The 27,722-nt window shown below is 34.9% G+C and overlaps 1 protein-coding gene across 1 annotated transcript in view; it reads right to left on the bottom strand.

The window, feature by feature from the left end:
* Positions 1 to 3,527: 3,527 nt before the first annotated feature.
* LOC113069090 (1,4-alpha-glucan-branching enzyme-like) overlaps positions 3,528 to 27,722 on the bottom strand; it is a 64,518-nt gene continuing 40,323 nt past the window's right edge. The window contains exons 8-10 of the mRNA XM_026242062.1: positions 6,787 to 6,902; positions 5,797 to 5,924; positions 3,528 to 3,913 (exon numbers count right to left, since the gene is read on the bottom strand). Of these exons, the coding sequence (XP_026097847.1) occupies positions 3,794 to 3,913; positions 5,797 to 5,924; positions 6,787 to 6,902 (364 nt within the window). The 3' untranslated portion in view covers positions 3,528 to 3,793. The remainder of the gene's footprint in view (positions 3,914 to 5,796; positions 5,925 to 6,786; positions 6,903 to 27,722) is intronic.

The raw sequence follows: 27,722 nt of genomic DNA, 5'->3' as shown, positions 1-27,722 counted from the left end.
AAAAGCCTAAGGAAAAAAAAAATTATAAATATATAGGACCAGGCCTGGGACATTATTTTATGTTTGTTTTTTATTTTGTGCGCACCAGTCGTCCGTGAGGGGCTGGTGCGCTGTTTTGTGTTTATTTTTGGAATTATTAAAATGTTTTGATTGTCCGCCGGTTCCCGCCTCCTTCTTCCCGATGATATTGAGTTTTAATATTATATATTATATATATATATATATACATATATATATATATATATATATATATATATATTATATATATATATATATATATATATATATATATATATATATATATGCTATACACACACACACACACACACACACTTATTGCTTAAAATAAAACTTCAACACAACAAAACAAAACCTAGACAAGAAAAACCTAAACAAGGTACAAGATACAAAATAAATAAAATTAAATATGCTATGATGCTTATGTGTGGAATGTGAATTTAAGTAATGCACAAAGAAACACCTATATGATACTGTACGTGTCAGTTGACCTCTCCTCCCAACAGACAGCAGCAGACATTATAACTGCCACCCGCCACAGGCCACCAGAAACTCATTGTGATCTAATCTGCTTTTCAGTTATAACTTCATTTCCATTTCTCTACTTCAGGAAGTATGACTGAACTCGCGCTCTCCTCTCTGCCCGCAAATCAAAACGGCATCGTTAATAAACCTATTGATTCCACATATTAATGTATTCATCACCGAATACAGTGAGGGAGAGAGAACAGCTGGCTCTCTTTATGGAAATCTCTAAAGATTTCATTAGCTTTTGGGGAGGTTTCTATTACGGACCGCGGCCCTCTCTCCCTTCTGTTTCTTCTCCAGTCTGTTCATCATCTGCATTATCGATTCGGAGAGGCGGACATTTTAATTTCACAAGTGAGCCACGCTCAAGCCGACCTCCGTCACAGCGCAGCGCGCAGCTGAGAAGCCCTAAACACAGTGTGTGTGACATAGAGGAGAGGACGAGAGACACAGAAAGAGAGAAAGAGGTGGAATTCAGAATTAAATCAGGAGGGAGTTTGCCCTTTTGAACAGCTCATTGTGAAAGAGAGAGTTATGGCACGGAGAGGTGAAGCATGGACAGGAATTTCTTTGTCTGAGGGGGGTCACAGACGCAGGGTTACTATAGTTTGTCAAGGGATTAAAAGAAAAGTTCATCTAAAAATGAAAAATTCATTTACTCACTCCCCATTCTTGCAAACCCATATGACTTTCATCTAAAAATACCATAAAGCTGGAATACAGGAAGTTGGGTTGTACTCAAAGTCTTCTGAAGTCTCTTAAATTCAGCAAAGCTGCATTTATTTGATCTATTCTAATACATTAAAAATTTAATTTTTTTCCTGTAATGGGAAAACTGAAGTTTCAGTCTCCAGTGTCACATGATCCTCCAGAAATCATTCTAAAATGCTGATTGCTGCTTAAAAAACATTTCTTATTCTTACTATCAATGTTAAAAGCAGTTTTTTTCAGGTTTCTTTGATAACGTACAAAAGAATAGCATCTATTTGAAATAGAAATCGTTTTTAACATTATAGTTATACAATAATGCAATTTAGTGATATTAGATATTTAACTTAAAATATTACATAAAAAACACAAAAGATTATTAGTATAACTTTTAGCATGATTTATTTTTGTAAATGTCTTATTTAAAGTTTGCGCAACAGAATTTATAATAAGATATGCAAAACTTTAAAACCATTGTCATTTATACCACAACTGGGGCATAATTTGACCATACACCAGCATAAGATGAGATTTCAGAGCTACACTAAAACAAATGATAAGATTTTCATTAAGGTTAATTTATTACAGCTACATTTTAAAATAAATGTTGAAAGTTAGTTAACTAAATTTATTTAAACGTAGCTAAAATAAATTGATTGCAACCACGTACCTTAATTTTTTTTTTTTTTTTTCAATGAATATATTTTTCAGTGTATGGCTACAATGCTAATGACACAAATTTTGGTTTGTTCCCACACAAAGCTATCAAATGTCTTTAGAAGACCTGAAAAAGGACACACATTGTACCTGTATGCTTTTGGAAAAGAGCAGCATCACCATTCCACAAACATCATAATGTCACTCGGGTTTGAACCACATGAGTGTGAGTAAATGATGTATCAAATTTTCATGTTGCGATTAACTGCTAATGCTTTTATCACAGTATACAGTCTTATCATGATATTGAAATTTAGTTTAAAAAAGTGTTGTCATAATACAGTATATCAGGTTTAATAACTTTTTTCTTATAACAAAAATAGCTGAACATTTAAATAATACAGTTGATTTGAACAATGTGTTATTAAATATTGGAATTACCTTAGATTAATTAATGTTTAGAATCATTTTTTATTGGAAGTTTATGTTAAATAATGAGTTGACTAATGTAAATTAATGAAGCCTTAATGTAAAGTGTGACCGAGCAATAAAGAATCAAAACATTTCCAAACAATATTCAGGGCATGTTTAGTCCAGATTAAAATGTAAAAAAGTTATTTTAATAAATAGCCTTTTAAGTCTAAATATTTAAGTATCTGGCACTGTGGTGCACACCATAGCGAAAACAAAAATCTGAATGGCTGTTTAAATAATTTAAACATGTTTTGGAAACAGAAAGTAGCAGCTGTTTGTTTACAGGGTTTCCAGGGTAACGGCTGCATTTCTGCTGTTCTGCGCCATCTGCTGTAAGAGAGTATGGTGCGCTTTCTTCCAGAGCGTCTCTCACGCATTCAGCCATGAGCTTCTCTTCTGTGCTTTGTTTACACACGCTCTTATAGCGGTGTTATGCAGTGTGACCATTTGTTTGGATAAGTGTTCTTAAAATGCATTTAAAATTCAGAATAATTTGTAATAAATAATTGTTATCTGTATTTTTAAGTGCCCACGATAACAATATTGTGCGTAATCATTATCGTGATATATCGCATTACCAAATACGGGCACATGTCTAAAATGATGACAGGACTGTCATTTTGGGGTTAACTGTTCCTTTAAGATTGTAAACAGGGATACGCTTGATATTCTGTGCTCAGCTAAAAGGCAATACAATTTGCAAGTCTGTTTTTTATATGATTGAATACGATTTGTTTCACTTGTTTTCAATTATTTTTCGGGGGTTATGTTCTGGTTTGGTGCCAAGCGTGAAAATTTTGACTTTGCTATACGAGACTTGAAAGCGATTAGAGTTTTGGAAGTCATATTGAATAAGCCTGAAGAACGAGAGCAGAGTGTGTGTGTGTGAGAGACAGAACAAGCACAGAAAATAAATAAATATTAAATCACACAAATACAAAGGCTTGCTGTAATAGAGAGATAGAGACGGGGATATCAATACACAAACCTTCTAATGGCATTCAAAATGCTGCCAAAGGACGAATGAAAGATGAGTAAAGTGGGACTGAAATAGAAGCCCAACAGAAAAAAAAAAGTGGGCTGCTATCTGAACTGGCTGTGCCAGATCTCAGATTACTCTGAACTCACGATGCAAACTCAAATCAATACTCTTCCTTTTGTCATTTTAAAAAGGCATCGTCATGCAAAAACCTGGCTCGAATTAAAGTGGAAATGCCCACGCTGATACATGCGTAGATAGAGCTGGGCCAGCAAGGGATTTGGATGCTCGACAGCCACTGCGCAAAGACTACAAATACACAGCTTCATAAAGAGAGATGACCTCAAAACAGTGAACTGCAAACATCAAACAACATCATTTGCACAGAACCAAACACAAAGGAGCAACATCTGTGTGGAGAGGGAGAAATCACAGGAGACGGAAGCTCACCTGAATCCATTTGTCTGGCACGGCCATGGTCAGACGATAATCAAAGCCCAGTCCTCCCTCTTCAATGGACCTGCACAGGCCTGGCATCCCTGATACGTCCTACACAAAATCCATCAGGAATGGAGAGCAGTAAAAAGTGAGTAAATGTGCATTGCCTTTTGGAAAAATGCAGATTAAGCTGTCTTAAAAAACTGGCTTCTATCTGGTCCAAGCTAATCATTACAAATATCTAACCATTCTTTAACTAAGATACATTTAATTGGCAAGCAAAATGGCATCAGATATTTAGGGCCAGATTAAAAAAATTAGCATTACACCACAATTCCATAAAAGCGCAGATGGGAGGAGAAAATTATGTGGGTGATTCATTAACAATTACCAACAATTTAGGTTTTAAATAATGGCACAATTACCAGTTTAAAATACCAATGTCAAACGGTTTGGTATCGTCAGCTGTCAGTAAATCTGGACCTTAGTCTTGTTTTCTTAAAAACAAAACTACATTAGTTTTTGCTTAAAACAAGAAATAAAATATCAGCAAATGACTAATAAAATAATCGTATTTCCCTTTGCATTATTTGTTTGTCTTGCCCCACAGACAATTTTTTTTAAACATAAACTTACTTGATATCTTACATCACTTTGCTTCCCAAGTAAATGTACTGTATCTTGAATATTTGTACTGGAAAACAAGACAAAGATATTGAGGAAGATAATATTTTTTTGCAGTTTAATTAAAGTGAATGAGGATTAAAATCCACAAATGACCCTAAAAGCATCATAAAAGTGTTCCAAACTATTTTTCCAAGTGTCCTGAAGTTTTGTATATCTCATCTCCACAAAGCCTTTTCCTCTGGCAACAAGAGCATTGATTCAGTTGAACTCATGAATCAAATCAGTCCTAGTTGTGACTGAATCATTCAGACTGGTTTTGTGAATTGGATCAACTGATTCACTGAAAACATTTGATGTAAAAAAAACAAATTATATTCACAAATTGGACTACTTTTCTAACAAATGTGCCAAGGATAGCTGTGGTGGATGTCATGATTTTCAGTGGACGCTGACTCAAATTCACACAAAGCTATTAACCAGTTAATATACCTTAGACCAGTTTAGACTACTTTAAACTGGAATTGTCAGCAAAGATAAAGCCAAGGTGCAGAGAACACATAATATATAGAGAGAACATTTTGGATTGAGTCTTCCAGTTCCATTGAGATCTGACTTGTCCAGTCAGTTTCCCACTTTATATGCAACATCAGTGTTAAGAAAATGTAAGGACTGAATATGGCCATCCAGAACACACTTTAACCGATGGAGTCACTTTCTTTTGCGAACCTTTGATGCTCGAAAGCAAAGTATCCATTGGTTGGACGGTAAGAATGTTAATTTCAAAGAGGTTTTGAACAAAAAGATTAATTTCAGATTTGATTTCCCTGCAGTGAGAGGGGTTTGGGACTGAGTAAATGTATGAAACGAATGTTGCCTGGTTTGAGGCAACCCTTGAGATACAGCTTCCGTCCATCTTCAGGGATGCTGTTGTACTCTTCTACTTCCCCGATCATTCTGTACTTTTGATTAATAACATTGGCAGATGGGTGAATTAAAGCAATTTGAAAAATGCCTGCTTGAATTACAACCTGCCTGTGGGTCATACGAGACCAGCGAAGAAGAGAGTGAAACAGATCCATACGGAGCCTGCCCCTGAAAATCTCTCCTGCTCTTTTCTTGAATCTTTTGGCCTTAATCACCCAATTATCACCCTGATCCATTAGCCACGGCATTCAGCTCCGACCTCACAGGAGCTTAGATTTAAATAAACGCACCGGCACAGAGCAGGAGAATTGAAAAGAATTAAATGAAATTTCCACTTGGGAGTGAAAAAAAAAAGGTAATGGGAGCTGTAATTGGTGGGAAAGAGGAAAAATTATACCCCCTGTGAAAAAATAGAAATGCACCCGGTGCAGGTAGACTCTCACCTCTGCTACAGTGATGCATTGTGGGTAGAGCTTGTGGAGAATGTAATTGGCCAGCATTAGATAGACAAGTGCGTCTTCATCCACTTGTATCCCGAAGTACTCGCTGTAGTTCCCCGAAAACGACGTGCCTGGGCAAAACCAGATAATTTGACTGTGCGATTCGGAGGAAATTGTCCAGTGGGATATGGATTAATGGCACCACAAGCTTTTCACAAGTGTAATCATTTTACTGTAATATGTATAGAGCCGCCAAGGTCTCCCATAATTTATGATAATGGTTTAAGAAGGCCTTTCAAATCTATTCATGCAGTTAGTACTTTTCCTCCATGTGCGATGATTCAGAGCTTTATTAATACAACATAAATGACATAGTTGACATGTCTCTTACACACTATTCAGGAATCAGTGCATCAAAGCCTTCACATTTCATCTAATTGAACTGATTCAGAGATGTACAGAGGCTTTTATACAGAGTCGCTCTCTATATAGACCAATACAGACAGTAAAACTTTACATATATGAAGTACACCATTTTCTTCTTGAAGTAAGTAACATAGTACATGGACATAGCGATGCATATTAAATAAATTAAATTAATCCGTAAATCTGTTTCATTTTCAGTAAAAAATTATGTCTTTATATAGGATAAATGTTAGACCTACTTGAGAACCAGAAGCAAAATTGCATTGCATGTTTCCAGAGAGATGGCTGTGTCTGTTATTAATATTTCTAAGCCTATTTTCTCATTTTAAGCATGAATTAAACAATTAAGTGAGTTTAATGGTAGGATTGGAAAGCTTTAATTTCAGTTTTCACAGTAAATCAGCATACAGCACAAATAGTATAGGCCGATTTCTGAACGAATTACTTCTTTTAGTTCTTTTTACCTTGATACTTCGATATTTCAACAGAAAAAGACTAAATACCATAAAGACAATGATTTGTTTTTACAATGAATGATGGCTTGTTTACAGGTGCAGAACAACTAACCGATGCCATGGTGGTGGTACAGCATTGAAGTCACAGCATCAAACCTGAAGCCATCAAAGTGATACTCCTCCATCCACCAGCGCAGGTTGGAGAGGAGGAACCGCACCACCTCCCAGCTGTGGGAAACAGAGAAAGACATTTCCTCCAGAGCTTCCACATAACATCGACCCTTGTCTGATGTAATAAGAATCCAAAAATCAATAAACTACAACACACTCTGGTGCATATAAATACAAAAAAACAAAAAAAGAAAGAAACATGTCAAGCTGTTCACAAAGGACACATTGTACTTGTAATATCTGTTCAATGATTGACTCATCTGCCACGATAATGTTTTTAAATAATCTTCATTTGGGAATTATCTTCAATATTTAATGTAATTTTCGTAAATTGTGTTTAATTTGATTGAGTAATAGCCATTTCATGTAATGATTTAATTTAAGTTGATTTTAAGTTAAATTGATTGACAGTGCTTAAAACACACAATTGAGAAATGAATTCCTTCTCTGATTAAATAGTAGCTGTTACACAGGGTTGGTTGATTCAGCCCAAAAAGACAGATGGAGAGAGAAAGAGGAGCAGCAGGTTGGGCGGCTGGTGGTGGTGTGATTCCCTGAGGAGAACGATGAACAGTGTGTGAACGAGGAGGAGATGAAACTAACTCAAGACTGAAACCATTCTTTCATGAGAAATGGCACTCTGAGAACAGCCTCCTGCTCTCCATCTATGACTCTTACTGCTTTCCTTCGTCCAGAACCGTTTAAATCCTGCATGAAGAGTATTACCCTAATAATGTCCCAGACCAGGGATGCTATGCTTTGGATGCCAAAATACGATAAACCCCTTGAAAGAATTATGCACATTTCATATACTACCAAGACCCAATTATTCTGTGCAAGGAAAGCACTGTATTACATCTCAAAACATACTACGCACAACCTGCAGTGTATTTTTAATGCAGAAGTATAAATCAGCCTTAAGGGTTCTCTGTTCTAAGTATAGATATAGGTATAGATAGGCTACATTCGATTACAGTATGTGACACCACTATGACATTACCAGTTTGTTGTGTGTGCAACTTATACATTAAATACAATGTATAATTTGTGCATTAAATAATCTGTCATAGAGTATGAAATAAATACCCTCCAAACCTGCGTTAGCTCTGTTCCTGCAGGAATGCATTTGCATAGACACAATTAATATTGATATTTCCACAGTATTTGCGATGCAGAAATATACATTTGTTTACATTTTGCAGAAAAGATGGAAGAAGATGTGCATTTGGTTTGTTTTGTTCAGATGTTCGGTAACTTAGTGGTCATGTGAGGAATTTTCACTCTTTTCCGTGTCAGATGTATATACATATACAGTATAGGCTAATACAGTGAGGCAAATCAGAAATTTCATGAGCTGTTACTCCAGTTTTCAGAGTCATGATCCTTCAGAAATCATTCTAATATATTGATTTATTACCAGTGCTCGGAACAGTTTTGATGAGTAATGTTTTTTGGCACCTGTGACATTTTGTTTAGGATTATTTGATGAATAGAAAACTAAAAAGAACATCACTGATAGTAAATCAACATATTGTAATGATTTCTGAAGCATTATGTGACACTGAAGACTGGTGTAAGGGCTGATTCAAATATATAAATATATAAATATTTAATATATAATATATTAAAATAGTATATACAGCATATATTTTATCTATATATCTAAATAAAAATAACCTGTAGATATACAGTATATAATCCAAAGTAAGTATTTTTTTTTTCTCTTACTCAAGTAACTATTCAGACTATTACTTTTACTTTTATTTGAGTACAGTTTTTGGGTACCCACCTCTGCCCCGATATATATATATATAATCCAGAGAATAATTACTTTGTGTTAAGTCATTATTTTCCTGAAAAGTAAAGACTTTGAATCAGTTTTTACTCAAACAATGCTGCTAAACTTTACAAATAATTAAAAAGCAGCAGCAAGTTAAATACTGAAGCACACACACACACACACAGACACACACACACACATAAATGTCCATATATACATATGCAACCCTGAACCACAAAACTTGACTCGCATGGGTATATTTGTGTGTGAGTAAAAATGTTTTTTTCTTTATCAAGAAAGTGGCAAGGTGAAAACTAGTTTATAATAACATTAAATAATTCAAATACAGATTTTGATTTTCAAAGACTTATTATTATAATAACTGATTATTTTCCCCCCGAAAATGCAATATTTTTCATACGGAAACTGTTGAAAATACACAACATCAACATATGACAGCCTATGAGCTTGGTCAATACCAATCTTATTAATAGCTTATGTTTCTTCTCCGCCACAGAAACCACCAAATGTTCATCAATGCCATCAAAATTACTATTTTTTTTAGGGCTGCATGAGAAGATTTTCAAATAGTTGTTTCTTGGCCAAATATTGTCCTATCCTAACAAACCATACATCAATTGAAAGCTTATTAATTCAGCTTTCATATGAATCAATTAACTGAATTAACCTATAAACTGATCCTTAATTCTCAGGGTTTTTTTTTTTCAGACCCATTATTTACTCCTTGCTGACCCCTAGGGTTCCCCAGACCCCAGTTTAAAAACACCCTGCCCTAGAAAACACCCTAACAACTGCATACAAAAAAATAAATAAAAATTAAAACCTACGTTTTTGCACAGAGATATACCACTCAAAATATATAATATAAAAAATATAGAAAATCTAAAATTCAAGTTTTAGTACAGAAACCCACTCAGGGTTGAAGTAAACTGAATGTATCTCCTGATGCACACCGTGATATCCTATTCACTTTTTGGATGAGGCCCCAGCACTGTCTCTCCTCTTTCTCAATCCTTCATTCCTGCAATTAAACTAAGTACCATGTTTTCAACAGTGGGCCTATGAAGACATCCCAAAGTAAATCTAACTTTCTCGCCGTCCCCCGTCTCGTGTGCATTCAAACATGTGATTAGGTAGAACAGCAGGGATTCAATCCTAACAACGTTATGCTTTTAATTCTTTGATTTTAACAGTGTTGTAAAAGCATTCAGACTCACCGCAGGAGCGTTCACTTCATTAAAAGCGATAAGAACCTCTAGTTACTTCACTACTTTTTTAAACACGCTCACCACATTGGTGTCACGTCCACAAATAATATCTACAACCACAGCTATATTTCCAAGCAGGCACTGATGTATTCAGTCCACACTCATAGAGATGTGCTTAAAGTCATAATCGTGTGCTTGCATGCTTGTATGAATACATACGAGAGCGTTCACTGCAGTACATAGCAGCAGGCCTTGGTAAGAGTCACCAGGGGCGGTTAAAAGGAGTTTTGCCTTGGCTTTGTGGAAACCCTGGAGGTGTTTGGTTCAGTCCTGTACGTTTCAGATTAATAACATTTGGACTGACCCAGGAGTGCATAGCTGTGGGGCTAAAGAATTGTAGCCTCTACAGAAGTGATACAATACAGCAAATAAACAATATCATCAATTTAAGATGAGGGAATCTGCAGGGGTCTTATCAAGGACTCTGGCAAAAGTAAAACTTACACACACACACACACACACACACACACACACACACACACACGCACACACACACACACACACACACACACACACACACACACACACACACACACACACATATATATATATATATATATGAACATATTCACACCCACACCTCAAAGCCAAACTCTAAAAACCTGAGGTTCCAACCTGATCTATCTAAACTGCTAAAATTGGAACATCTGCATCCGACCCAATATTATTCTATTCTATTCTATTCTATTCTATTCTATTCTATTCTATTCTATTCTATTCTATTCTTAATAAAAGAAAATATTAATTAAACAATAATAGCAAATATTTATATTACATAAATAGTTAATAAAAGTATTCATTTATATTTTATTATTTATTTTTTATTATTATTTTACATTATATTACATTATTTTATATTATATAAACATTATAATAAATTATAATAAAGATAAAAATATTATAATATAATATTAAACATTATAAAATATTAAAATAAAAATAACTATACAACAACAAATATTTATATTTATATTGCATAAATAGTTAATACAATAGTTATTTCATTACTGTTTTGTATAAAATAGGGACATTTGATGATGACGATGATAATAATAATAATAATAAATACTTTTACGTAATATTTTATACAATATTTAGTATTTTTTCAATATAAATAATGATATAATTATTACATAAAATACGCAATCATTCATAAAACATTAATTAGAATTAAAAAATATATATACTAAAACTAACCATAATAATCACATCAACAAACTATAATATAAACTGTAGACCTCCAATTCACATAAAAACTTACGTGTGCATAAATTCACAAAAATGCACTGAAATCCACAACATCTACTGCTGTGCATCTGCGAATACATGAATGGCCATTATAACAATTCAGTCTCGGCAAATGCACTCTCCATTGCCCTCTCCATCCCCTTTCACATGCACAGTTTTTCAGTGCATGAGATAGTCTTGCCGCACACTGATAAAAAGCCATGCATATTATCCCCATATGAAGCTTTCATAAACAGAGGCAGATTGCATTTGTGCATCTGTGGAATCTAACGGGAAGCTGCTCTGATATGATAAGGTTACAGAACCCACAGGCCTGCCTCCACCCTCACCATAAACAGATTAGGACCATCACCTCGAACTGACAAGAAACGAGAGAGAGAAAAGGTGGGAAGCACAATAAGATTCCCACCGAGGCCAAATAGAGATGAGTGATGAATGGTTGTGATAGTTGAAACCCCCACAATCCTTCAACTTCAGACCATTTTTAAACAAATCAGCTCTTTCAAACCTCAAGCACTCCAGCAAAGTAGGGCATTGCTGATGTGTCATGACATCAAAGCATTTAATATGATTTTCTTATTGAAATCTTTTAATACATGCGTGTATTTGTTCTGTAGGACAGAGGTGAGAGCGCAGGGCAGACGCTGGAGCCCGTGAGGGGTGATCATTCAGGAGAGCGCAGGTAGCGGTCAGACGGGCCACTGACCAGGACCATCAGACAAACATCCAACACCATCTGCTCTGCGCGTTCACAATAGACGTGTAACACACAGTTAAACACTTCAATCTGACAGTCAAACTATGAAAGCAGCCTCATTCTGCTCGTATGAATTTGACACACGAGGCTGTTTTTTTTTTCTTCAACAAAATGCTTCTCACAATGAATCATTTAGTAGAAAACTGGCATGAAAAATGCATCTCTTTAAAGAAGTTTTAACTAAATGTATGAGAACACATCAGTGTTGCCTTAAATATGAACACTTCTGGCTTTTAATGGATGTTGTTTACTTAACCTTTGCCATTATAATTATACAATTTCCATAACTGGACTTGCATTGCTAATAGATGATAACCATAAAGTCATTTCTTTTATAAATCTTAGATTATAATAAAAGCAAATATTGTTGTGTGTGTGTGTGTGTGTGTGTAGTTTTGCATAACAAGAATACATTATATTTCAAAACATTAAAATAAAAATTATTTTAAATTAAAATAACATTTCACAATTTTGCTTTTACTACTAATACTACTACTATGTACTCTACCACTTCTACTACTGTTTCTGCCATATTGTTACAAATGCACACACGAAATGAGAGATCCAATTGCAGTGTTTTAATAGGGTAATCCAAAAATCAAAATCCAGCAGGCAAAAGTTCAATAACAGAAGAGCAGTCCAAGAAACAAGAATCACGAAAGACACTAGGGAACATGAAAAACCAGGGTGACATAAAACAAGGACTCCATGAAACAGATAGAAACAAACCGGGTATATATGGACAGGTGGAAAAGATGAAAGTGGGGACAGCTGAGTGCAATTAACAGGTGTGCAATTAACAGTGATGAATGGGACAAAGGCTTGTGGGAAATGTAGTGCCTGCAGTGGGGTGACTCTAAGGGGAAGTGAGACCACTAGTGGACACCCAGAGAAACACAGACCAGTGTGACACACATTTGATCAATTAAACTATTAATTAGATTGATTTGAATCAATTTGATTTGAATTTGACGTATTACCATTATTATTATTATTAATAATAATGATAATTAATATTAGATTACGTAATGTTACTATTAATATATTGATATGGATTTAAAAAACATTTTGTTTATATCTTGTGTCGTCAATTTCCATTTCCGAATCTATATTTTTATCTTTTTACCATTTCATCCTTGATAAATTTCATGAAAACTTTATAAACTTTTATGATAAAAAGGCTAACGTTCTCATTCAAGCTAACTCTTATAAATAATATATTTCCATATTTTTTCTGTCATTGTGTATATAATCAATTTAGGATTAAAAAAAAAAATGTTGAAGTGTCTGAGTTTGACCTAGCCATATGTTCAACAAAACAACAAAAGCATATTCCTTCAAAAATGTGTAAAATAAATGAATGAATAAAGATTCAGGCATTTCTACAAACCAAACAAACATCCACACACATGGTATCTTAAAGCCACAGAAAGAGTTCTTGTGCTGGTTATGAGTTTAAAATGGAAAAAGGGGGCTGATGGATTAGTATAACAAAAAGTTGTTGAGACTAATATATTGAGGGCCATAATATTTAGCCACAAAAGTTTCTTTCAGCCCTCTGTGCGTTTATTCTTTGAGCGCTACCGTTCTCTGGCTCTTTCAGTTGAGTCCCAAGGTTAAACACTGGCAGGTTTGCTGAACTCTCATCTGCAGATAAGCCATAATTGTGTTCTTTTGTATGGAGGCCAAATGAATAGTGCAACTCAACATGTTTATGGATTCTGATCCTGAAGGTCATGATTAATTAATGTTGTTTTTTGTTTTCAAATGCTCAAAAGTCTTGAACGTACATTTGCTTGCGAGAAAATATCAAGCTGCATATGCGGTTACATCACTTCGGATTTTGAAAGATTTGGATTTTCTGAACGGTAAAGTACAATGGAAACAAACAACTCGCAAGAACTTCAAACGACCAAAAAAGAAGAAAGAAAAAAAAAAAGAGATAAAGAAAACATCAAAACAAGCCTAAGAGCACAATTGTCTTCTTTAAACCCCATGCATCTAACACCTCAAAAATCTATCTGGGAATTTCAAGTTTAATGAAAGAAGTTAAAAGTTGTTAAAATAACTGCTCATTTTCTTAATTTAAGTTTACAGCAGTGCAAGTAATGCTGATGTTCATCTAGTTAAGATTTTATGGATTCAGAAGTTCTTTCCTCCTTTTTAACGTACAGTACATATTTAAATATGACATTGACAGCTGTGATACTAAAGGTATGTAAAATAATTTTTCATACTAAGAAAACATTATCGTAATTATTATTTTTTATAAAACATATATTCATTTAAATTTAACAGTTATTAATATATATCTTTAGACATTAAATGGTTACTCCGTCCCCAAAATGAACATTAATCACTTTACTCCCATGTCGTTCCAAACCCGTAAAAGCTCTGTTCGTCTTCAGAACACAATTTAAGTGTGAGTGTGAGTATTCTGACAACAACTTGTCATATCTTTTCTGGACCTTGACACTGTTATTTACTCAGCAGTCTATGGAATAGTCTCAAGCTTCCAGGTTTTCATCCATATATATCTTAAATTGAGTTCCGAAGACGAAAGGAGCTTTTACGGGTTTGGAACGACATGGGGGTAAGTGATTAATGATAAAATGTTCATTTTGGGGTGGAGTAACCCTTTATTTATGCAAATTATGCAATCATAAACATATTGATGTGACTTAATATTCGAAAGGATTGCACTTTAAATAATCAGAAAAAGTACTGAAATCATAATATATCTGCTACTAACTTGTGTGAAGCTGCTTTTCCAGCAATAAGCTTCATTTTCATCATTTCCATTGCTTCATTAATCTAGTGAAATATTTAGTTAAATACTATGGTTTATTTCTCTGTTTAATAAATCAGTGTATTTTCTTGTTTAACTATCTCTGTTTGGTGTAAATGAACTTTCAGCTTTAATACTGTTCCACTAATTGAGATCCTCATTATTTTTGTGCCAGACTGCTAAATATTAGCCTAACAAACTTCAGTGTAGATAGATGTGCTTTGCAATTACCTTACTGTGCATCTGACTATTTATTTTCTTGACTGTAGTTGAACTACTATGAATAATAAATAGCTTGACTCGCTACAGTTTCAAATTATCTTCCTCAGTTCTGCACAATATCTTGCGTTTTAAGTCTCAGTCCGCACAACAAACACTCACCAAGAAAATCCTTCAACAACAACATACACGAAATGCTTCAATACAATTCCTTGAAAATAAAATGCCTGTCCTCATCTATTAGATCAGCCAAACATGCTGCAGGCCGGCCGAAAGACAGGCGGCTCGGGAAAGACACTGTTTATGCTGTATATGTGCAGTGACTAATGACCAAACTGATTTCAGAGAGAGAGAAACACACACTGGCAACCCGTCTCCTCACTGCCTTTCTGCCAAACACTAAATGCAGGAAAGACTGAAGGCTGAATATGGGCTCATTATGTTTGGGTTCAAAAAACGATTCTTCTGCGCACAAACAGCCCTACTTCTTTACCATCTGTTGCTGTGGGAGACTGGAGGAGTCGCTCTCTTCCAGCAGAGTGAATGGAAGTTGCAAAACAGGCCGCTGATTAAAAACTGGCTACGCTAACGTGGCCAATCAATAGCCAGGAAGAGCAGTCAAGGTCAAAAGTATCCTCATTTACAGACAGAGAACAGAGTAAGACGGTGACAGCGACGGAGAATGTCTAGTGGATTCGGTGTTTGTTGCTGAAGGATTTTTTTTTTTTTTTACATTTTTTTTTTTTTCAAAGAAAATGATTCAATTATTTAAATTAAAATATACAGCTGACAAAATGATGCCAAGAAAAACTAGCAAGATTCAAAATCAAGATCATGGTAAACACAATTATTTTTTGCTAACATAATTTACGACATATATATATATATATAAAACAAAAACAAAACGCACTTTAACGTAAAATATGCCAGACTAAAATATAAACTGCATGTACTTGAATAAAATAAACTAAAACATGAATATTGTGGAATTATTACTACACTTTAAAACAACTAATTTTTATATTTTAAATAATTAAAAAATATGCTGATTTGATGAAACATTTATTATTATCTATAAAAACAATTGTGCAGCTTAATATGTTTGTGGAAACTGATTTTTATTTTAATTTTTTTGGGATTAATCAAAAGTTCAAAATAAAATAATAAATAAAATAAATATTTTTAGACAAAATAATTAATTGTAGCATTTACTATTATTTTAATTTAGATTCCCCCCCCCCCAATTTGCTAATAAATATAGCAAATAACAAAAGTTGTAGCATTTACTATTATTTTAATTTTGATTTGTAAAGTTTGATTTGCAGTTTTTTATTTGATGAATCAAAAGTTCAAAATGCATCCTTGCAAAATTAAAGTATTAATAATAACACAAAATATAATAATAATAATAATAATAATAATAATAATAATAATAATAATAATAGTAATAATAATAACAATTGATTGTATAACAATTTTCATTCGGATTTTTAATTCAGATTTGCTGGGAAATTTCACAAATAATATAAAGTTGAAACAACCCATTATTAATTATTTTAGTTGAATTAGCTGAAAGTGATAACAAATAATAAGTGATAACTTGTGATAACTAATCACAGATATAATTTAATACAGTGTATATACATATAAAAACAAAAAACAAAGACAAATGTTTCTGTTTGCAGATCTGGAAATTGACCATAAGAAAAAGTATTTAAATGAATTCTGCAAATCATTTAACAAAAGTGATAGAGAGTTATATGGCAGTAAACCTCGCACCCATTACATGAGATTACTGACCAGGGCCTGATGGAGACACAATAATTCAGCACTTTTCTATGAGTCACACACAAAAGCCCTGGGTCAGACCTGAAGGCTTAAAATAGCAGCACAACTTTAATTGCAAATTGCAAATGAAGGCCAGGGTGAAAGGTCTAAATACGGCTTTGCCACACTGCTCTGATTTTCTGAAACTCAGCACAAGGGCACACGGGAATACGAGGAGGAGATTTTCTGACTTCTCTACATTTCATCTTCCTGTACATTGATCTCTCACCCCCTGACCTGTTTTTCCCTGTTTATCCATCTATTCTCAAGCTCTTTGTAGATGCTTTGTTCACTCAGATGTAAGGGTGGGCGGTACAAACTTTCATATCATGGCAATGGTGTGCATTACAACATAGTTATTTTCACAGGACATTCCAGGACAAAAGAGGTAAATAATTTAACCATCCACGTGTGATAGCTCTATAGATAATCTACTGGATTTGGTCATTTAAAAATACTGAAAACACTGTAAATCTCATTTGAATATTTTTTTCATTTCTCTGTTCATTAGTAATTTAATGGACACAAACCAAAAGACACCGATGAACTCACAGTTATTTTCATGTTATTGCCAGTACTGTAACAACAAGCGACAGGTGTTAAAATTATATTTTGATTAAACTGATTAAAAATAAATTACTAAAAAAAAATGAATGTAGCCATCACAACACTGTAATGAACAGCATGATTACAGCATCATATTTTCTAAAAATTACATTTAATAGTATTATTGAAATTTTTGGTGTTTTTACAGATAAATTTTATACATTGATTAGATGTTAGAAGGATGTTAAAGGATGGTAAAGGTAATCTAAATGTAAATAGTATAATAGTATAAACAACAACAAAATTGAGATATGTGACAGATTCTAATTTGAAATTTTAAACAACAAACAAAACAAAACAAAACAAAAAACAAAACAGCAGTACTGGTGGATTCAATTGATTTTCTTTCTTTTTTAATGGTTTATGACCATTTATGAGCTTTTTACAACTGCAAACGCCACAATTATTCCAGTTAAGCACCTTTGAATTTAAATCTATTTAATTGAATCAAATTAAGCTGAACCAAAGCCAATCAAATTAATTATAAAGTGCTACACCAGCCAGAGGAAAGCCAACCTGCCTCAGGAATCATAAAAACAAATCCTCACGAGTGTTACTGTGAGCTTTGATATCCCACATGCCGTGTTATGATGACCCGCGGAGCATTAGGCAGCTCTCTAAGAGTAAACCATACAATCCCTTTAATTAGTTGTGGATCTCAGGCCGGGCTGCGAGTCGTCGTTGATTGTTTTGGTGTCAGTGTTGGTTGTGAGGTTTGATTGGACTCAGTGGAGAGGCTCAATTAATCCGACTGTCAGCTCAGATAGCAGCCAATCAGCAACCAGACAACAATGTAACACTTCGACAGGCCACTAACAAAGGAAAAAAAGAAGACAGTTGATAAAAGGAAGGGATTAAAAAGACAAACGCATGCCCACATGGACACATGCTTGAAACTTGTTGGCCATCTTACACCAGGAAATAATGACAGAGTGGAAGAACAAGCTTGACAGAATGTAAAAACAACAACAAAAACAACAAACAATGGGTTATTTTTTTTAATAATAAAATGGCCATTTATAATGTTAGCCAAAGCTAACAATAGTTTAGTTATTCATGACTATTTATCATAATTTCATCACCTTTAATTAATCAGGGGAGCATTTAACAAGCTAGTCACCACTGTTTCCCGAAACAACATTAAAGAGGGGGTGAAATGCTATTTCATACATACTGAGTTTTTTTTACACTGTTAAAGAGTTGGATTCCCATGCTAAACATGGACAAAGTTTAAAAAATTAAGTTGTATGTTTGAAGGAGTATTTTTGTTCCCAAAATACTCCTTCCGGTTTGTCACAAGTTTCGGAAAGTTTTTTTCGAGTATGGCTCTGTGTGACGTTAGATGGAGCGGAATTTCCTTATATGGGTCCTAAGGGCACTTCTGCCGGAAGAGCGCGCTCGCTCCCGTATAGCAGAGCAGAGGAGGAGAGACATTCACTGATCAGAGCGAGAGCGTCGCGAAAAGTCACAAAACAAGTGTGCTTTTGGTTGCCAGGGCAAGACAACCCTGCACAGATTACCAAAAAAAAAAAAAAAAACAGCATTAAGGGACCAGTGGATGGAGTTTATTTTTACAGAGCATCAACGGAGTTGTGCAAGTGTTTTTGTTTGTTCTGCATTTCGAAGATGCTTGTTTTACAAACAAGGCCCAGTTTGACGACGGATTTGCGTATCGTTTATTTCTTAAGGATGATGCAATCCCAACGAAAAAGGGTCACGATCGTGTGTTGGAACCGCAGGCGGTGAGTAAAACTGCTTCAAATATCTCTGCCTCCTTGTTAGTGCATCCCCTCCCATGCTGGAGACCCAGGTTCGAGCCCAGCTCGGAGCGAGTCGTTGATGCTGCTGCTCTCGTTCAGTTTCAGCCTCGGGATCTTATTCTGGATCATAAATAAATGGCTGAATCTGACTGTAAGCCATGGTTTGTTTTGGATGATGGTTTTTCCCTCACGGTAATGTCACAGCTTCCAAACGCTCTCAACGCAAAAGCCTACTGGCGCTCGTGATTATTTAGCTCCGCCCACACGTCACACCTCCAGCCGCTCGTGTTTTTACGCGAAAAATTGGTACAGACTATTTTTCTCTTATGAATATAATAAAACTAAAGACTTTTTGGAGTTATGAAGGATGCAGTACTACTTTATAGGTACTCAAGATTAACAGGATATTGAGTGAAAACAAGCGTTTCACCCCCCCTTTAACATGGTCGCACCTTCGACGTTTGAAACTTGTTGGTTAAAAAAATATAGGACTGTTAATGGCATCAAACATTAGTGGTGGCGTTATGTTTTATGTTTTCTTTTGCAAATTAATTGATTTGATAAATTTACACACACAAGAGAACGTCACGTGGGAAGTCGTGGCCTAATGGTTAGAGAGTTTGAATCCTAACCCTAAGGTTGTGGGTTTCAGTCTCAGACTGGCAATACCATGACTGAAGTGCCCTTGAGCAAGGCACCAAACCCCCAACTGCTCCCTGAGTGCCGCAGCATAAATGGCTGCCCACTGCTCCGGGTGTGTGTTCACTGCTGTGTGTGTGTGCACTTTGGATGGGTTGAATGCAGAGCACGAATTCTGAGTATGGGTTATCATACTTGGCTGTATGTCATGTCACTTTCACTTTCAGAAAGTTGTTACATCATGTTGACATATGACATATAAATGCCATGCAGTTCAGTCAGTAAACAATTGCTCCTGAAATGATGGTGTAATTAACAAAACCACTTCACTATTTTTGTTCTCTGACATTTTCTCTTTTGATGTTTGATTCATTTTAGGTTATGCATTTATGCATGTGTGCTACAATAAATAGAATTAAATGTCTATGGGCTAGATTTATGAACAGCTTGTACCACCACAAACCATATTTTGGAATTAAAATAGTACTGTCATCAACTAAAGACACGCAGTGAAGAATTAGCACTGTAAAAAAGCATGGACACAGCTATTTATTTGCCTGACCTAATTGAATATGCATTTGTGGGAGTTTACCTTTCAGACACATATTTATGGGAGGAGAGTGTTCAAATGAATCACGCAATGCAATTTACTAACGTTTGTACACACCAAATTTCTGTCATTTGCGCCATTATTTATGCCCCAAAAATGCATGTTTTAAACTATTTTGCGCTTGAAATAGCTGCAATTATTGTTGTTAAGACGAGGCACCGCAGAGAGCGCATAGTAGAAGGGAGAGGATTTTGTCCACGTTTATTAATTAATTTGAATGCCAGAACACATTATCCGAACATATTTTTTGCAAAGATATTTTATTTTTAATTTTCTTCAGGAAATAAAAGACGAGTTGGAACCCTCAACTAGGAGTCATCTATCAAAGCTTCTAGCATACCTTGATTTTTTGTAATCTCATTCTCTTTAACGTGGCTTCTTTATTTGTTTATTCTTTATTTGTGATAATGCTAATTTGTGCTGCGCTTGGTATAATACGTTGGTCGATATGTAAATGAGATATTACGTCTGTGTTCTTTAATTTGCACATTCTTAGTAAATCAGTTTTTGCGCTAATTTGCCTGTTTAGTAAAACTGTCCCTGAAACCTCACAGTAATACACAAAACTAATTACTAATTACTTTAAAAATTCATCTTCATTTTCTGAATTATAATAATTTAATTTTAAAGCACAGAATCCACAAAATCAGACTTTAGCACCTCTTTTTTACTTTGAGATTGTTCTGAGGTTGAATACAGATTTAAAATCATATTAAAAGATTAAATATTAGTTAATAAATATTAATACAAGAAATATAAAGATGTAACCTCTGTAATAGTTAACATGTAATTGTAAGTAAGGGAGACTTATTATGCCCTTTTTTCACAAGTTTTAATATTGGTCTTGGATGTCCCTGGAATGTGTCTGCGAAGTTTCAGCCCAAAATACACCACAGATCATTAATTATTACAGCTAGAAATTTGTATTGTGTGTGTGTGGGGGGGGGGGGGGGCTGTTTTGGTGTGTCTCACTTTAAATGCAAATGAGCTGCATATTCCCGCCCCCTCTCCAGAATAGAGCGTCATGTATACGTCTCTCCGCATTGAAAATCTACAACAATAAGCAGCCGGTAGAACATGTCAGAGCAAGAGAACCATTTTCAGCTGTACATATGGGAAGCCAAATGCACTGAAAGTTTGATGAAACATTGCAATGTTACAGAGCTTGTGGCATGAACTAATCTGAAAAATTCTGCCCTGATCAATTAAAATACTACACACACAAACATGGCTGAAATTCCAAGCCCTATGATGGTATAACATTCACAAAGGAGTCTAGTGTGATAAAGGTAGATTTTGAGGCGCATTACCTTGAAAAATGAAAGCCATCCACTGCATCCTCAGCAGCTCAGTTGCTGGGAGAAAATTAAGACTCTTATGTTCAGTCATGCATCCAAACACAGAACACCATGATTGTTTACGAGTCACTGTTGATGTTACAGCTGCTTAAGAGCGGAGAAAATGGAGGACAGCGTACAACCTCTGAGGGCGGAAACTATAGCAATGCAGGGCTGTCAATCAACCAGGCAGGCCTAGTGAAACTGATTTGGTTTAAAGGGGATCAAAAAATAAGGAGTGGGTGGATTTTATCATTGTAGGTTGGTTGTGTTCACACACTGCCAACACACGTTTATGTCCAAACACCCTGTTAAAGTGGATTTAGCAAAATGGGTGCCCTTTAATTACAGATTTATTTTCTCAGTAACTATAACACATAACAGTTTCATTTATTTTGTCATTAAATTATGTAACGCCATTGCATTTAACTATCTTCTCCACGACTCTGGTAAATCTCCAATGTGCGATTGTTTATATTGTCGCAAAATGTATTACCACACAGCAGTGTACATAAAACTGGATATATGCAATATCTGATTCTGATACTGTACTGTAAAACAAATTTCAACTGCCTGTAACTATATTGTGTAACTACATTATTGCCCAGCTCTTTAGATTAAGATGAAGGAATTTGATTGAATGTTTAGCATGCCGAACTTGTGGAGGTTCTTCTTGATAGGTAAGCTATTACTACACATTTTCTAACATGCTGTTTATGATCAACCCCCAGATGAAACAGTAAGACGTCGTAAGGATAAAAATGATCGTAAGGATGTGGTAAGTGTAAGAGCCATTTGTAAAGGTTGTTTTAAAACATGCTTTAGTTTCGAAACACTATTATCTGACACTAATAGTGCTGAAACAGCATACTGTATATTGCCTGAAGGTGAGTCACTTGTTATATTCTTTTAAGATGAACTCTCTCTGTGTGTTTAAAGGAAGAGGAGAAAGTGAAAAAGGCAGATACGAAGCAAAAGAGGTGAATCTCTTCGCAGCTTGTTTCTAAATCTCAGGCATCACAGTGGCCCCTTGTTCTACATCTCTCTCTTCCCCTTAAAAAGTTCAATTTTCAGCCTGACTGGAAACACAAGCCTTGTCAGACAAAGCAATCTGTTCACCTGTTAGAGTACAAAGTACCTTCCAAATACGGCTTTATTTCTCACATCAATAATTGATTAAAGACAAAACCCTGGCACGCTGCCCTTGATGAGAGATAATGTCTGTCTCCTAAGTGGAGGTTTGCAGCACTAGTACGGAGAGTGAATGGGTGACAGAGTCTGAGCTTCCCTCCTGCGAGGCTCCCTGGGTGTTGAAGACATTGAGTAAAAGCCCTTGGTGTGATAAGTGAAGTCCCTGTGGGGCAGAGCAGAGTCGATGAGCTCCTACGGAGTCTTAGCTCACAGCCAGGACTGCTCTGTCATACCGCTAACACCTTCTGCCATCTCTGAGAATCAATAAGCTCCAGAGAAGAGTGACTCGGGGGCTCTGTTCCAAACCTTACAGAGCTGCCTGCCTAGGTAACATTTTTAGCCAAATCTTATGCCGTGCTCACTTCAAATTACATTTAAGCAAATACAATGCATAAATGAGTTAAAGTTTCTACATTTCATGAATGGTTAATGCTAATATTGGTTTACATTGTTTCCTTTCTACGCCATTTCTGGAAATAGAGGATATGGAACAACAACAGCAACAACAAAAACAAGAGATACCTGCAACTCCAGTTTAAATGAGATTAAAACAGACTAAAGTCTAGTTAAAATAGACATTTTTATTGAGGATAACCTTCGGAGTAAATTACACAACACTTCACTAGGAGTAGGTGTGTGTGATAACACAATAAATGTACACTCCCAGGACACTGAACTTATTCACAATCAAAAAAATGCATTATTTGCATGTGCTTAAAAGTCTTGTAAGTTAAAAGTGTCATTTGTGTTCTGTTTTGACATGCACTTCTTCTGAGCATGTACATCTGAAGTGCGTAGACACTAAAAAGTCTGCCAAACAGCGCCTGCTTTCTGGATTAAATTTATCGTTCAACTCTGATTGTGCTAATACTGAAAAAAACATTAGTCTATAAACACATTTGGTTGTGTCTAGCATGAAAGCAAACAACTGGGAGAAAGTGAAAACAGATTAATAGTACTATGATGTTGATTGTCATTTAAGGGATAATTCACCCCAAAATAAAAATTCTATTATTATTTGCTCACTCTTATGTTGTCCCAAACCAGTTTTACCTCCCATAAGCTAAATACAATATAACCAGATTGGCTCAGTTTAAACAAAATAAGAGCAGTGGGGTTTGTATTGTAATTGACACTTGTTACGGTGTCAAATTAGCTTAGCAACATGCTAAATTACTTTGTTAAGGACGTTACTGAATCAGAAAACTAATGTGCCAACAGTTCTCTGTGCTCTCACAGACCTTGCAGTGGATCTCAGCTTTATTAAAAGCTTCTTTGATGGGCTGTGTGTTAGCAGACAACAGACCAGAAAAAAGTCTACACTGTGTGATTCTGACGGATCATATGAGTCTCTTCCAAACTTCCCTTAACTCCCCACCAGTCTCTCTGGCCCCAAAACAACACTTCACAGGCAGAGACGGACCCTTTGGGATTCAATTATAACCAGTTAAGTGAGATGTGCTGGACTGCAACAGCATGTCTAATGGTTTGAACTCTACAACATCAAAATAGCTTCCAATTAGACTTCATAAATAAGCACAAATGCACTGCTGCAAATTAGAGACAACACACAAATGCAAATGCATAAACGTACACAGAAGCTCAAATTCAGTCCAAACTTGAAGGACTCAAGCCACAGCTGGAAAACATATTTATGAGACAGCACTTCTGGATTCCAACCGAGACTCCTTAACAGCTCAAAAACATTAACACTTGAAAGTAAAAATATCCTCATAAACATCAGAAATTCGGTTTGGTCTGCTGAGTGAGGGTTTAAGTGCAGTAAAGCCCAGGAAAGATTTAAACCAAGATTAAAGCTGAGAATCCTTCCTCCCGCCCTTGTGTTTACTCAGCTGAGAGATGAATGATTACAAGTCATCTAGTTCATCTCAGAAAGACAGAACAGCACTTTTAGTGCTGTGTAATAGATGGACGCAGTGGTGCTGTAACTTTGTATTTAAAGAGCTGGGCTAGAAACCGGAAGGTTATGGGTTCAAATCTCGCAAGGGCTGATTTATATACAATAATAAACAACACCAAAATTCATCCGTCCTTCCATCTATCTGAATAATTAATTCTGTCAACAAAAATAATACCTAATTAATTAACAGCTTTGAACAGCTCATCAGTCAAAAATATATTTGCCTAAAATGTAAAACTCTTTTTATCCGCTTATCACCTGTGCTTATAATAACACAGAGGTCTTCTTAAGCAGCTGTGTTTAAATTTGTAATTAAATTTGACCTTCTCATTTAAATTCTTATTTTAAAAGGTAGCCTAAACTGTTCAGCTATTGCAAGGATCAGATGCTTGTCCTGGTCTAAGTCCTACAATACTTTTTGAGCCATCCCAGATTGTGAGTGTCACATAAATCCACTGCCAAGAACACTGTTTGAACTAATGTGCTTTTGTTAGCTAACACTCCTGCAGAAGCCTGGCCTCCAGGGGCCCATGCGGACCACTAGAAGTCTGTTCAGTTTCTGTGAGTTGAGTAAGCCTGCTAAGCTCAGTCAGCTGTTTCTGACTTTGAAGCTAAACTTTTAATGGTGCTAGTGAGTGCATGTTTTGATTTACTGACATTGATTATCTTCCTTTCACCAAAAAATAAGATACTGACTTCTTGTTGTCTTTTTCTGGATTTACAAAAGCATTTCTCATGACATCAGCATCACTGAAATCTATCTTTTAGGGTGTCCTATTAATACTATATAACAATAATAGCAAACAATGATTATTGCATTTAGTAGTTTTTGGATTGCATTTATGAGACGTTGATCATCTATACCTTATTTCAAAATTATTATTTTATTTTATTTTTTATTTCCCCTCAAAAAAAAAAAAAAAAAAAAAAGTGACTTCTCCAAGATGTGTATGGGCACATCATTAAGGCAATTAAAATTTCATCAATACAAGACTTTTCGCCAGTGTGCCCTGCGGCAGTCTTTCAGATCTTAAAAATTAAATTAAAAAAAAGTGTCAGACTGAATGCAACAGCCAATCTTTTTGTATATCAAACCTACTGAGGTCTATTTCCATTTGAGCATTTGTGTGCGTGCACACACACACACACACACATACACACTATGTGCAAGCTGTCTACTGTACTTAAATATTAGCTGCACTGCCATACAGCGTCTTTTGTTTTGCTCTGTTAGCTTTGTCTCTAGATGTTTTTTTTTTTTTTTTAGTTCTTTGTACTTTTGTTTCAAATTCAGAATTGCATCGCTCGCACCTACCTAATGATGCTTGCTGCCTACGCATGAAAGGATTGAAAAGGTTTATGCCTTTTTAATTTTCATGGGATGTAACATTTTCGAGGAAAACTCAAAGGGTACGACTAATTCACTTTCATATTAAAAAAACAAAACAATTCCTTCAGTCACTGTTCCGCACGGTCTGACTCGAGGCTGTTGTGACTGACTGCAAAAGACACCGATACCATCTTTCCGGCCATCACAGAGAGTGTCAGTGGATTAAAAACAGAGCTCATCAAACATGTAATTAGACTGCAAACAACTCCAGACACAGTGTTAATTACAGAGTGAAGTCTACTGCAGGACAGCTGCTAATACACGCTGACGGCCAGCCAGAACTAACAAAGCTGTCGTCTGAGATGAAATAAACAAGTGTGTATTACAGCATCTGTTGCAGAAGGTTTACTCTTTCAGTCTTCAGGCTTTGTTTTTCACGTCTTGTTATGTCTTTTATAGGGGTATAATAGTGCTGTTTCAAAAGAGCTGCTGAAGGGAGAACACTGAACGTTGTCCTGATAGTATAAAGTTAAAGATTATAATTTTGTGAAGTATTTGGAAATAAAGTTGAGAAATTGCATCACGTTGCCAGGCATTTTGAGTTTTCTTAAGTTTCCTCTTTTTTTAAGTTCAACCATGTTCTAAAAAAAATAGGGCCTACATAATTATTACTTAGTTTGATCAAAGCCACTTCAACTCACAAAACCAATTAAATTGCATTAAAATTACAATATTACTTTTAATACTGCGCATCTGCAATTAAAAAATTCACAATTCGCCTACAGCTAAATTTTTGAAATGTGATGTCATTTGCAGAAATTCTTGTCAAATAGAATGACTGGAATTAAATTAAGTATAATTAATTATAGATTTTTTTTTAATCCATTTTCCTTTTTTTACAGTGTACTATAATCATGAATAATACTATCAATAACAATAATAAGAAGAAAAAGAAAAAGGAGGAAGAAGAAGATTATTACGAACATTTTAAAATAATGGTACAAAATCTTAATTTATAATACTTATTATCAGTGATGGCATGGTTAAGTGTTGTCCAGTGTTTGTCCAGTTTTTAAAAATAAAATAAAATAAAATAAAATATATACTTATAAACTTAAAATGTAAAAACTTAAACTTAAAAAAAATCGAAACAAAATTTGAAATGATTCCTTGCCAACGTACTGTGAGAGATATACGTATATATTTTTAAATAATTGTACAAAATATTATTCATTAATAATAATTATTATTGTTAGTGTTGGCATGGTTAATTAAAACTATTTCAAGAATTAAAATAAAGCTGAAATAAAATTAAATATATAAATAGTAAATGATATGAGAAATTTTAGCAACTAACAGCGATAAAACAAGTTTACACTGAAGAACGAATGAAAAAAAAAACTGCAATTTCAAAACATTTATATAAACTATAATAGTATATAAATAATAGTAAAATAACACTAGTTATTATTATTATCGATATAATTGTTATTTTCCTTTTTTTATTATTAAATTTCTACTGAGTAATGACTATTATACTCGGTAATGCACACTGGAATTTGTTCTAGATTTTTA

Source organism: Carassius auratus, unplaced genomic scaffold (genome assembly GCF_003368295.1).
Source record: "Carassius auratus strain Wakin unplaced genomic scaffold, ASM336829v1 scaf_tig00000854, whole genome shotgun sequence".
In the NCBI taxonomy this organism is placed as follows: domain Eukaryota; kingdom Metazoa; phylum Chordata; class Actinopteri; order Cypriniformes; family Cyprinidae; genus Carassius; species Carassius auratus.
This window is presented reverse-complemented; position numbering and strand designations above follow the sequence as displayed.